At 43.5% G+C, this 13,148-nt stretch overlaps 1 protein-coding gene across 2 annotated transcripts in view; it reads right to left on the reverse strand.

Annotated features, from left to right (window-relative positions):
* Positions 1-4,297: 4,297 nt before the first annotated feature.
* The window catches only part of SLC9A1 (solute carrier family 9 member A1), a 70,778-nt gene continuing 61,927 nt past the window's right edge, over positions 4,298-13,148 (reverse strand). The window contains exons 11-13 of one of the 2 annotated variants that reach the window (XR_010068568.1): positions 11,777-11,849; positions 5,538-8,132; positions 4,298-5,391 (exon numbers count right to left, since the gene is read on the reverse strand). Coding sequence is in view for 1 of the 2 variants with exons in the window: in XM_063312541.1 (XP_063168611.1) it covers positions 7,804-8,132; positions 11,777-11,849 (402 nt within the window). In the remaining variant the exon portion in view is untranslated. Of the gene's footprint in view, positions 5,392-5,437; positions 8,133-11,776; positions 11,850-13,148 lie in introns of those variants that run through there. The other variant, XM_063312541.1, reaches the window with a different exon arrangement.

A 13,148-nucleotide genomic window follows, 5' to 3' on the forward strand; every position in this document is an offset into this window, starting at 1 on the left:
ACAGATGGGCTGAGAAGCTGCTCTGTAGGATCCAAGTGCTCAAAACCCTTCTGCTCAAACAAACAAATATATCCCTTTGGCTTTCCCCTGAGTTAAAATTATTTCAATCCCCTCTTCCTGTTTATGAAGAAGTTTGTGAACTTTGCAAAGTTGTTTTAAAAAATGAACAAAAGTCACATGCCTTTTGTGCATCACAGACAAAAGATGGATTATCTTTAGACAGTTGAAGGCTCAGACAGCTCTAATGGAAGGTAAAGACTATCAGCTTGTCCTCATTTGATGCTGCAGCATCACAGAGGTATCTATCTCTTAGGACCAGTAATAGGAGAACATGAGTGCTATAGTATTGGGGTAGTCGCTATGACAACAGACAGGCAAACTGGACAAATCCTTCATCTTCAGCTCTTCCAATAGTGATTTGCAAGAATAATTAAAAGAAGGTTGCCGCCTAGCGTTCAAACAAATTATAACATCTTTGGATGTGTGTTGGAGGGGGCAGCACTAAAGTCTGACCATGCCGTATTCAGATTTATCCATAGAAGTACATTAGGTATGAGACTTATAATGGCATTATATTTTTGGATTGTACTTGGGTTGTTTTAATTTATGTAGTTCTGGTCTTGGACCATATTAAAGAAAGATGATGATGACTGACAATAGGTGGGTTCACATATCATGTTGTTAGGATTTTTAACTCTGCTTATTGAAGGCCAGGCTTGTACATGTGTCTAAGGAGCATATTTTAGAGACATCAGGTTGGGGAAGTCTGTCTTACTTCAGCTGTATCATTTCCATCTCTGGAGTGTTTACTGAATGGTTACGCCTTGGTGAACTCCTGCTTCAAAGAAAGAGTCAGAGAGGAGGGCTTGTAGTTTCTATTCCTTATTCCCTCCCCATTAATTATGTCATAAATCATAATATCATATCATATTAAAGATGTTTATAATTGCATAAGGTCCATTAAGCTCAGGGAATAAGAAATTGGTTTATCTAAGGAACCACAGGATGCTTTGCTGGAGTCAGCAGGGAGCTGTGAAGCTCATTTGGTGGTCTTGTACATCAGACAAGACAAAGCAAACCACGTTATACTTTAGTGCAATATCTGAACCCAGCCAATATGGCTGCTTAGAGATGGTTATTCCTGTAGAGCAGCTTTTCCCAACATTGTGCCTCCAGATGCTGTGGTAGTACAACCACAGCATCATCCCAACCAGCAAAGCTCACAATCAACAATAAGGGAAACTTAGTTTTCCACTTCCTGGGGACCACAAGTTTGGGAAGGTACGAAAGCCTGCTACAGAGGAACAAAGATGATGGCGTGGGGGAGGGTTCCTCATCACCATCAGGAGTTATTTGGAAAAAAGATCCAGAAAATAATCTGAAGGTTCAAGAAATGCCTATAAGACTTCCCTGAATTGATTAGATGCTAAAATTGGAGAGAGGGAGTCTGGGAACTATGTGTCAGGTACTTCTCTAAAACAGACTAAGAAGCTTAGCTGTATACATGAATTGGTGACAATCCTTTTTCTCTCAAATGTTCTCAGGCAATTCCTTAGGCAAGCAGTTCTACTCTGGGGAAGTGGGATTGCAGCCTCTCATGAATTGCCCTGAGCCTGAAGTGCAGAAAAGATGCACACTTTAATTTTTGCCATTGGCCAGGAGACTTTGGGTTACTGTATCTCTTCCCTCCCAGGAATAATACACCAAACTGTGGAGAAGGCACTTAAAACATCTTCATAACATTACCCAACCACCGTTGAAGTGATAGAGTTTGTCCTCATTATTGCCGTTTTGGCAACACAATGTATGTGATTCAAGAAGACCCTGTAAGTTGCTGATAGAAAAATGATCTTAGCCAGCCTTGACTGATCTTAAAAATTAAGCAGGATGGGCATTGGTTAGTATTTGGACCAAGGAATCACTCGGGAATTTCAGGGCAGTTGGCTAGATTGGGGACTGGGAAGTCATGACAATATCCTGGAAAAAGTGATGGCAGACTACCATAGAACTGCCAAGAAAACTGGAGTTGACCTATCAACTCATGAATATTTTACCTTTTTACAGAGATCAACCTGACTCCTTACTTCAACCAAAGAAGTGGTAACTCCCTTCACGCTCCAACACTGGCCTCCGAAGGTCTACAGAAGAACTGAGATGGCAGAAGTAGGAACATTTTTGTCCCTACCTGTTAGTCAAAGAAATGAGACTCTTTCTAGACAGGGCACCAGTAAGAGGAATATCAAGACTGGTTCTGAGTGCTTCGTAGTTTGTACAGACTTTCAGGGATTGATCCCTCCTTTTTTTTCCACCCCCAGTCCTTAATGGGTGCATTTGTCTTTTTCATTTGCCAACCTGAGAGCACAGCCTGTTAATTGATGCAAGCCACTTTGGGCAACAATAATGATAGGAAGGGGGGCGGAAAAACAGGATAAAACTGAAGGAAATTTAGTAAGAAAGTGGAGAGTGGTGAAGATTGTAGCACATGGTAAATAGCTTCTGGTCAATTTCCCCATGAAATGCATTTTTAAAAGGAAGAGGACATAGGGGCAGAGGGAAAGCAGAACTTCAAAATGTGAGTCTTTAATAGAGTAGCAGTTGCCAAGGTATAAAGCTGAAAACTTTCCCTCACAGAACTGAGGGAATGGCATAAATCCTGCCCCACCTCTGAAACCAGAGCAGAGAACAGCTAAAGCAGACGAGAAGATGATGCCTATCTTAAGCAATAATTGCTCCCTAACGTAAACTTTTCCATTTCTTCATGTAATTGGGGAAATTACTGCTCGGACACGAGACAGGGCTTTTTGCTAATCTATCTCCTCCAGGTCTCTTGAATGATTGCCTATTTTTAAAAAATGCAACAGATGTTAAAAACAGCTTTAAAAATACGGGTTACTTTGCTGCGCTGGTTTTAGACCATGACATTTCTATCAAGATTTTAAATGTACAGTATTCCAATAATTTGGGACATTCCACTGGAAAAGCAGCCCAGAGACTGTAATGGAATTGCACAAAAGGAGCCTTTTTTTGGCAGCCCCTGAAGGCTGTCCCGCCAAAATTGCTGACAATTAGCAGCAGTTTCTTGCCTTTTGGGGGTGAGAAGTGAATGGAAACAATAGGGTAAAGCTTAAAATTGGGGTATCACAGAACAAAAAACCTCCCTCAGAATTCCCCTTCAAAACCCATTTCCACATATAAGAGTGATGTGGTTCCACCTACTCTGTATCCCTCAGCCCTGTGAGGGCTGATGGGGGCGAAGCTGAAGCAAATGGTGTCAAACTGGTCCATCACAGTAACAATGCCTGAGCGCCAGTCAACCATTTCTCACTGAAAAAGGGGCAGCTGTTAGTCTACTAGGATGTAAAAGTAGGAGAAAGACACAGGATTGGAATTTTGGAATGAAGATATCTATCTCTTTTTTAACTGGCTTGAAGTCATATATGGCTTTAGTCCTACAGTTGACAGCAGCTGGTTTTATTTATTATTAAAGGCCTTTTTAGCATCTGCAATAAACCAATGCTGTCAAGAGTTGTGCCCTAGAATTTCTGCCTGCAAGCCTTCGAGTTTGAGTATTGATCTGGGGGAGGCCTGACAAGGCCCAACCAAAATGTTAATTGTGACTCTTGGCCTCCAAACACGCACATACATATACATACATACATACACGCACTGGGAAAAGTGGAAGGAAAGAGGAGGACTAGCAGCACAGCAGATGGACTGTTACAGTAGCAATGGGTGGACCATTGGAAGATCTGAAGTACCAGGCTAGGGACAGATCATAATGGGGAAAATCTACAGTAAGTGGTCGCTAAGAGTTGAGACCAACCTGATGGCACATAATCAATCCTCTGTGTGTGTGTGTGTGTGTGTGTGTGTGTATGTTGGGTTTGCACATTGTGTTAACCTAATTTTTTGTTTGCTTCTTGGTTTAACAGATTGTGTGAAGCGAGCCATTATGTTTTACAGACCATGACTAACTGCGTAAAATGCTATGAGATCCACCATAAGCAGCTATTAAAAAGCATGGAAAATAATGCATTTTGGAGCCTGAAACATTTGGGGATGTGGCCCAAACTAATACATGGCCCCACAGCCATCCCTGTTCCATCCCAAGTAGTCCTCGGTCTGAAAACAATTCCCCATCCCCAGGTTTGCACATTCCCATGTGCTTTGACAGAACCCAGGGCAAGAACTTTGGGAAAAGGGCCTGTACTTGACAACATCTGCTAGATGCTCATGGGGGAAATGTTCAAAAACTGAAGGGTGGGGAGTGAGTGAGAGAGAGATTCACCCCAAGCCATTAAAAATTAAAACATTCATTTATTAGAATATTTATGTAAAAAGACTCTTCTTTACATATTGTTTTGTACAATAGATTCATTGCTTTAAACAGCTCCTAGTGGAGGCAGTATTGTACATGAAAGCACATACAGGCTACGGAAGGCCTCCGACTCCTGCTTGGCCCGAAGCAGAGAACAGGGGCAAAGCCCAGCTTAAGTAGAGAATACAGAACGGTGGGGAGCAAGCTGGCTGGGCTCCCTTTTTGCCCCCCGCCCGCCCACCCACCCACCGGTGCTGTGCAAAGGTCTTCCTGCCCAGAGGAAGGGGCAAACGCACTGAAGGGGGGTGGGAGTAACTCGCCGTTTCGATGGGAGGATGCACAGGCGTGCAAGGAGCCCTCCCAGAGGGGCCTGGGAGGGGGCCAGACAAACAGGCAAATTGCACAACAACATTTTGCACAGGCAGACGCTGTATGGCTAAAAAGGCACAGCACAGGGGCCGAGGGAGGAAACGCCCCCTTCATGGCAGGGGGCTGGGAGAGGAACGGCTATGTTCTACTGAAAAAAAATCAGCAGGCACTAGCATGGCTCTGTAACAGGGTACGATCCTTGAAGGTTTCGATCACAGACTCAACAGTAATCCAGAGTTGGTATCTAAGTGTGCAGAACGGATACCAAGCATATACCATCTTCTTATACCCCCGCTCCCTCACCAGACATACAACGTACACACTCTACACAAACAAATCAGCAGGCAACTTGCCCCACTTTGGAATAACTGGACTGAGGGATTAAACCAGGGTAGGATGATAGCCCTGTACCTAAGAGGATTGGGGTCCTACTCCCTTTGAAGAGCTGTGCTACATCCCCCTATCCAGAGATGGTCATCATCTAGTAGAAACATTCTATTGCAACTTTTCCCAACCTAGAAACCTTCAGATGTTTTGGACCACCCCCTTCCCTCTGTATTTTGTCAGAGAGAGCATGGGTTGATACTGAGAATAGGGGGACCTGCAGTCCAAGACATCTGGTAGGCACTATGTTGGAGAAAGCAGAAATAGATATTCTTCCTCTTTTCTGGACTTTCCCACTCTCTACTTCAGGGTTTCTCAACCTTGGTAACTTTAAGATGTGTGGACTTCAACTCCCAGAATTCCCCAGTCAGCATGGTTGGCTGGGGAATTCTGGGAGTTGAAGTCCACACATCTTAAAGTTGCCAAGGTTGAGAAATCCTGCTCTACTTCTTCAGGTCTAAGCAACAGGGACCATCTAAAACCCTGAACGAGAAAGGCTATCTTTGGCTAAGGGCCACAATAAACAAGTGGCAGATTACACAGTCAAGTTCACTGTGGACCATAATCAAATGGGTTGACTATGGAAAGGGGCATTATTAAATGCTGTTCCATATAATTAAATGTCTTGCATGTTACAGGGAGAAAGCAAGGCTAGAAGACCTTTCTTTCCCAACAGACTGATGTTCTACATGCAGAACTTTTATTCTCTATGCAGTGAAGCATTCAACCATGCCACTGTCTCCACCTGCAACCTCAAGTGGTATGGGCCAGGCTGACTACCATCTCATTCAAACTTTCCATTTTAGGCTAAAATGAAACAGGAATCAAGCAAGAACCAGCATTCAACTTCTCCATCATCCTCACCGCAAAGGACTCAAAGAAGCTGTTTGCTCTGCAGGCCACTCCTTCTCTTTGTAACAGCCCACACCCTGGCAGAAATGCATGATTCCTGCCATTTCCAGGAATGTGAGCCTTGCTGTCACATACAAACGTTTGTTTATTCCTGGCTTTCAAATAACCATGGCACTATTCAAACATGATTTCTTTGGGGGAGGGGGGAGACAGAGATTGGATTCTCAGAAACCCAGGTGGTAACAGAAATGATAAGGGAAGGGCACCTTCTAGAAAGAAGATGCCCATTATGGAATAAAACTAGAGGAATGTGCTATAGACAATGAAGGCTGGATGAAGAGCCGAGCACAGGCGGCACCAAGGACCAGAAAAGGGAAGGATTTGGGGGAAGATATTCCGACAGAGATGGGTATTAGCAAAAGGAGAGAAGACCAGGTAGCATGTGATCTTCTCTGTGCCAAATATTGCTAGATGGTCAGGCCCAAACCAGTAGCCTAATATTGTTTCATGCTCTCAACTGATAAGCAGGGAAAAATTGAAGCTTTTCAGATGAGAGGGAATGTGGGTCATAAACATATTATCACTGTCCCCAAACACAGCAGGACAGTTCTTCATTGATATCCTAGCATCCTTCACGGAGTTTGTAATCTCTTCAAGAAATGATTATCCTGTGGTTAAAAACTAACAAAGTAAAAATAAACCAGCAATCCAATAGGTACAACCACATATTCATCTTTGGTCAAAACATGCTTCTGGAGTTGCATGTGGGCTGTGTGAACCCATGTTTTAACTGAGATCCTGAGGTGAAAAAGAAGATAGCTTCAGGCAAGGAGGAGGAGAAGTGGGTCAGCAGAAAGATGCACATGGGGGGGGATCCTCAACCTGGTGCCCTCCAGATGTGCTGGACGGCAACGCTATAATTCCCTTCCACGGCTGGACACATGGGAATAGCAGCCCGACACATTTGCACAGCCTTAATTGGACAGCAGCTTCTCATGCAAATGGTCGAATGAAATCTGATGAGCCAAATGGAGGGTTGGAAATCATGTGCCAGACCTCCTTACCAATATTGGTGTAAGAGCAATCTTTGGTTATGGCTAACCTGCTCATTTTTATTGAATAAAACTGAGGAGAATAAACTAAAGCTATTACAACCATAAAGTAAAGGAAACCTGTGATGCTAGATTTGGAACGCCAAAAATTTAGAATAATTATCGATGGCTAATGGGATTCAAAAAGAAGCCCACAAAAAGAAACCCATGAACCCCAAGGCTTAGAAGAGAAGATCGAGGAAACATGGCATTACCTCTGAGGATGAAAACAATGTATGGAGGCCACAAGGGTCACCTGGTTTAAAGCACCAGTGGCTCAGAAATTTTTTTTAAAAATCCTTTAGAAACATGTACCTATGCTCATCCAATGAATATGCAGGACATCATGCAGCACCATCTGATACATCTGAGCACACAAGGTTCTCAGCTCTTCTGGTGCGTTTCAAAGGTGGGGAGGGGGGAATTAAAGCAAAGATGTTTCTCTGAAGTAAACAAGGAGGAGCAGTTGCCAGTGGAGAAGACAGCAGCGGGTCACACCAGACTGCTATCCAGGAGGAGATATTCTTCTCTGGATAGGATGACTGGCATTCCCAACCCCAAATATGGAATCTGAGTTAATTCTAGACCTATGGCCTCTGGTCACAAAGTATGTTCCATATAGATGCTCTCTTCTGCCTTCTAGCAAAGTTCCCACACCAAAGAGAAAGACAGAGAGGAGAAAGACACAAGAAATAAGAGACTGGCGTAACTGGGTGTATGAGTGTGTGTATCTGCACATGAGTGCAAGGGCCTCCCCTACAGGTTAGGTTGAGTAGTGCATATCAGGGCTCACTGCCCTTTGGGGATAAAGGGCTCCCCCTCTTCAGGGTCTGGCCGAGGCCCTGGATCACTCAGACATCTCATAATCCGCTGGTTGCTGGGACTGTCGCCTGTTCCAGGAGTAAAAACGTCATCTGTGCCTGGAGAGGAAGGCTCCTTGACCCGCATTACCAGCCCCTCCTCATCTTCATCTTCCTCCGGGGAGGGTGGAAGGTGGTTCATCCCTTTCAGTGCCTCGTTCACCAAGTCAACAGACTCCGGAGACTGGGGGGATGCTGGGTCAATGGTTATAATAGGGAGGTTCTCAGAATCTGGCTTCGGGTCATAAGCGAGAGGGTCTGCAGAAGGAGGCAAAAGATAAATTGAGTTGAAGGAAAGAGCCAACCAAGTAGCAGAACCAGAGCTTTTTCTGGTCCCAGTGTACCAGGAGAATCTTCTTCCTAATTATAATGTTGTACCTACAGTCAAATGAGGTTTCATTTTTGGATGCAAACCAAAAGATATTGAGGAATTCCCATCCTTGCTGCTGTAGTTCCCATACATGTTAAAACTGTGTAAGAGTAATCATTCATGTTCTTCAGAAGAACCTTCACCTCCATAGAATCTGCAGGGAAACAATTATGTTTCCTGTTGTGGACCATTAGCTATCACTGAAATGCAACTCCCAGTAGCAATAAGCAGCATGGGCAATGGGAAGGGACCCTAGGTACTGTAGTTAAGCAACATCTGGAGAGTCACAGAGCCCTTATCCTATATGAAGCTCCATCCTTCCCTCTTGTAGTTTCTTAATTGATTTTTCAAATGTGTGGTGCTTCATTGTCAGACAAATCCTTCTATCGTTGTTTGTTTGGTTCCTTCCTTTGATGCAGCTTTTTGGCTCTTTCATATGACCCAGTGCAAAGCACACATATACAAAAGTTCTCTTTGGATACAGGCAGAAAAAGAATGTCTCATTGGAGTATTTGGAAGTAGCCAGATGTTAACTCCAAATTTGTCATGATGTAAAGTATCAACATGAGGCCATTAAAAAATGAGAAACATTGCAAACCCTTATGAGCTGAGGTAGAGTATTGGATAATGCACAGATCTGGCAGGATATTTTCCTCCACCACTTTTTGTGTATTGTAAATGTGCCTGGCCAGCTCCATCCTACAAATGCATAGATGCTGCCACATCAAAGAGAAACACATACAGTCTTGGTTTATCTCCCATAAGAATTTAAAAACATACTAAAAAAAGCTTTGCTGAATCACAAGAAACATCCATCTTGTCCAGAATTCTGACACCCAGCAGTTGATCAGTTTTGGGGTATTCACAAGCAAGGATGGAAGAGACTTGCCCTCCTCCACCCTCTCCCCTCAACATGTTACTTATGGCCATTAAGACTGGTAGGCGTTGATAGCCCAACATGTGGAACGGAGGGCAAGTGAGCATATTTGCAGTGGAAGGATAAGATGCACTGCAATTGGCTTCAGACTATGAATATTAATGGGTTGGAGTGGCAATATTTAGACCCAGTTAAGCTCTCATGACAACACAGGAAGAGCCCTGCTGGTTTAGGCCAAAGTCCCTTCTCATCCAGCCTTCTGGGACACATAAGTGTGTTTGTGAAGGTCACTGTCATGGACAGGAGGGCAGCTGTCTTCTACTGTCCCTTCCCAGCAGCCATATTTAAGGTAGCAGCTACTGAGACTAGTAGCCATTGATCAGGCTAATTTTTCATCATTTGGTTTACAGAGGGAACTGCAAGTTCTTCCATCCATAGACAGCTATGGGAAAGTAACGAACATTGCTCACCTGCAAAACTGTAGAACTTGAATTACATAAAATAAAGCAGAACTTCAGAAATTCTGCAGAACAAAGGGGCCTCAAGAACAGAGGGGGCTACGTGGGGAGCAGTAATGCTTGATTGCATTCTCATTTTAGGAAGAAAAAGTAGTAGGTCTGTATGGATGCTAGCAGGGTTTGGATCCATTATTAGCTGGGGAAGAAGAGGCAGCATATCTATCTATCTATCTATCTATCTATCTATCTATCTATCTATCTATCTATCTATCTCATTATTTATTTTCTATCCTGCCTTGGCGCTGCGGGTTAAACCGCTGAGCTGCCGATCGGAAGGTCGGCGGTTCGAAACCGCGCGGCGGGGTGAGCTCCCGTTGCTCGTCCCAGCTCCTGCACACCAAGCAGTTCGAAAACATGCAAATGTGAGTAGATTAATTGGTACCGCTTCGGCGGGAAGGTAACGGCGTTCCGTGTCGTCATGCTGGCCACATGACCCGGAAGTGTCTACGGACAACGCCGGCTCTAAGGCTTAGAAACGGGGATGAGCACCGCCCCCTAGAGTCGGACACGACTGGACTTTACGTCAAGGGAAACCTTTACCTTTACCTTTATCCTGCCTTTATTGTTTTTATAAATAACTCAAGGCGGCGAACATGGTATCTTTAAGGCATCCTGTTAAGCTTGTGCCTTGAGCTTTTATAGGTTTTATGCAAGCTAGGCTGTACCACATTTTTGTCCAGATAATGGTCATTATTTAATTTTATCCTCATTCCTAATTTATCCTTTCTCCTATTTTGCATCTTAGAATATAACTGTCCATTTGTGTTTCCTCTTTCTTGCAAAACGCTGGCAGTTAGCTAGGTGGACCAGTGAAGCTTTTCAGTATCTGTCTGGTCTGTCCCATTAGATCTGGCAGGGAGGGCATGCTATGAGTACCATCCACCAGGGACTTACACTTGGTGGGTCCCAGGAGGCAGGCCTTTTCTGCCGTGGCACCTGCTTTGTGGAACATTTTCCCCCACCCCAAAGTTAGATTAGGTCCATCCCTGCTGATGTCAAGACCTGGTTATGTCACCAGGCTTGGCGGTCCCAGGGTACCAATAACATCTTTAGATGGCTCCACTATTGATATATTCACTCTCTCCATGCCCATGGTTTGTATATCTTGCTTTTTAATATATTTCAGTTTTAATAATTATTATTTTATATTTTTATAATGATTGTATTTTCACTGTTGTTTTTATCTGATTGTTGTACGCTGCCCAGAGTCACTTCTTGTGAGATGGACAGCTATACAAATTTGATAAATAAATAAATAAAATAGGTTCTGTTCCTCAGAAAGAAGAATCGTCTTATGTATATTTCATGCAAATCATAACTATTATTATTTTTAAATTGAACACAAATGTTGCAACAGCACAATCTTGTGTGACAGAGGGGAACTGACTGCAATTCAGATATATCTTTATTGGGGGCTACCAGATCTTGGTGGAAACCTCCAGATGACCACTAGATGGCAATAAAAAGACACAGAAAGCTCTCAACTTTTTGCTACCACCTAATGCAGGGTTTCTCAGCCAGGGTGTGAGAGGTCACTAGGGGTTCCCTGGGAGATCATGATTTATTTAAAAAATTATTTCAAATCTGGGCAACTTCACATTAAAGAGGTAAGTTTTATTCTTTATTTTTAGTTTAAGAACACTGTTTGTCATGAGTACGAATAGGACACCGTTCATGCATACGGACAGGCCTACCCATGAAACAAATATAATCATTTTATAACCTCTGGCCTATATTTGAGCCTGAACGCGCAGGGGTTCCCCAAGGCCTGAAGAATATTTCAAGGGTTCCTCCAGGGTCAAAAGGTTGAGAAAGGCTGACCTAATCGAGTTTTGTAGCCTAGATCTGATAGCCCTACTCTGTCGGTTGGGGGTTTATATTTTGGAGGGCTACTGTTGGGTTTGCAAACATGCCTTGACTAAATGTTGGAACCTGTATTACAGATGTGGAAAACCCATGGTTTCCAAATGTCGCTGAACTACAGCTCCTCACCATTACCTATACTGGAGGATGGAGATAAGTAAGTTCCCTATTCTTTGCATTAAAGTAAACCAATGCGACATAAGAAATTGAGACAGAGCTGTTGGGCTCAAAGTCTGCCCCTGAATCTTTCCCCTTTGCAGACTCCTTCTCTTACCTGAACCAATGCGTGCTCTTGACATGGTTGGCGAATCTATTTTATGTGCCGGCACGGTCAGATAGTTGTTCATCTGGAATCAGAAACACACGGGCATGTGTTAAAAAGCCCCACCTTCAGGAGTCAAGCAGCATCTCATTTTTGCTCTGCTGTCTCTTGCAGTTCCTCTCCACAGATATAAAGGCTAGGAAAGGAAACTCAAAAATTGGTGGGAAAGCAATAATTTCCCTAAATTTTTCAAGTTTTCTTAACCAGCATTCCCTGAGGTAGACTGACATTTAAGACTGATATGGTCTGAAATTCAAGGAGATCTCAAAGCAGATTGGTGTACTTTGAATACAGAAACTCAACATATACACTTGTTTAAGATACCTCCATTTTGAGAAAGATCTACAAATGGGGCATTATGACATTTCTCCCACACTCAAATGGACTCTTGACTTAAAATTGTTAGCAAACTCCCAGGCCAATCAATTTTCTTTAACCAGATAAAAACAACAGGTCTGCCACTGAAAGGCTTCAAGCTAGGCTGGGCGAGCAAGATGAAGATGACAATAATGGTCAATCTAGCTCCTCAATTCCTTCACAGGTGGTTTTGTGCCCATCTGAAAGATAAGGAGCAACAGAAGTAGATGCAAAAGAATAAGTGGCCAGCCCAGAGTTCTTGCACTCCATTGTTGCAGACTATGCTTTTTGAACCCACATTCAGTTTTGAGTGCTGGGGACAGGAGGACAACAGGGATGCCACTGTAGTTTCCAAAATCTGCAAACACACTGCCCAGATTTCTGGAGCAACCTTTATCTGCAGTAGCTTCAATTCAGAGGAGGCAAGAGACCCAAATTGTGAGAGAAATTTAAAAAGTGTGTGTGTGTGTCTGTGTCTGTGTGTCAGCCTCCCAGATAGACCAGACAGGAAACATGACAAGATGAGCTAATTCTACTTTATTGTAAGGCTACATTAACAGAATCTTGCAAGTCTGAAAGTACAAATCTCCCTTCTTTCTCTGTCCGTTATTCAGCTCTGGGGCTCCCCACAATTTTATCTCATCTCTTCCCCTCGTCTCTCAAGAACATTCCCACATACCATTACAAGGTGTGTATGTATATGTATATGTATGGTTAAGGTGCTGGGCTAGAAAGCAGGAGTCCGTGAGTTCTAGTCCCGCCTTAGGCATGAAAGCGGGCTGGGTGACCTTGGGCCAGTCCCTCCCTCTCAGCCCAACCCACCTCACAGGGTTGCTGTTGTGGGGAAAATAGGGGGAAGGAGTATTAGGTATGTTCGCCGCCTTGAGTTATTTATAAAAATAATAAAGGCGGGATAAAAATTAAATAAATAAATATATGTACATGTACATGTCCATGTGTGTTTATA

This window comes from Candoia aspera, chromosome 10 (genome assembly GCF_035149785.1).
Source record: "Candoia aspera isolate rCanAsp1 chromosome 10, rCanAsp1.hap2, whole genome shotgun sequence".
In the NCBI taxonomy this organism is placed as follows: domain Eukaryota; kingdom Metazoa; phylum Chordata; class Lepidosauria; order Squamata; family Boidae; genus Candoia; species Candoia aspera.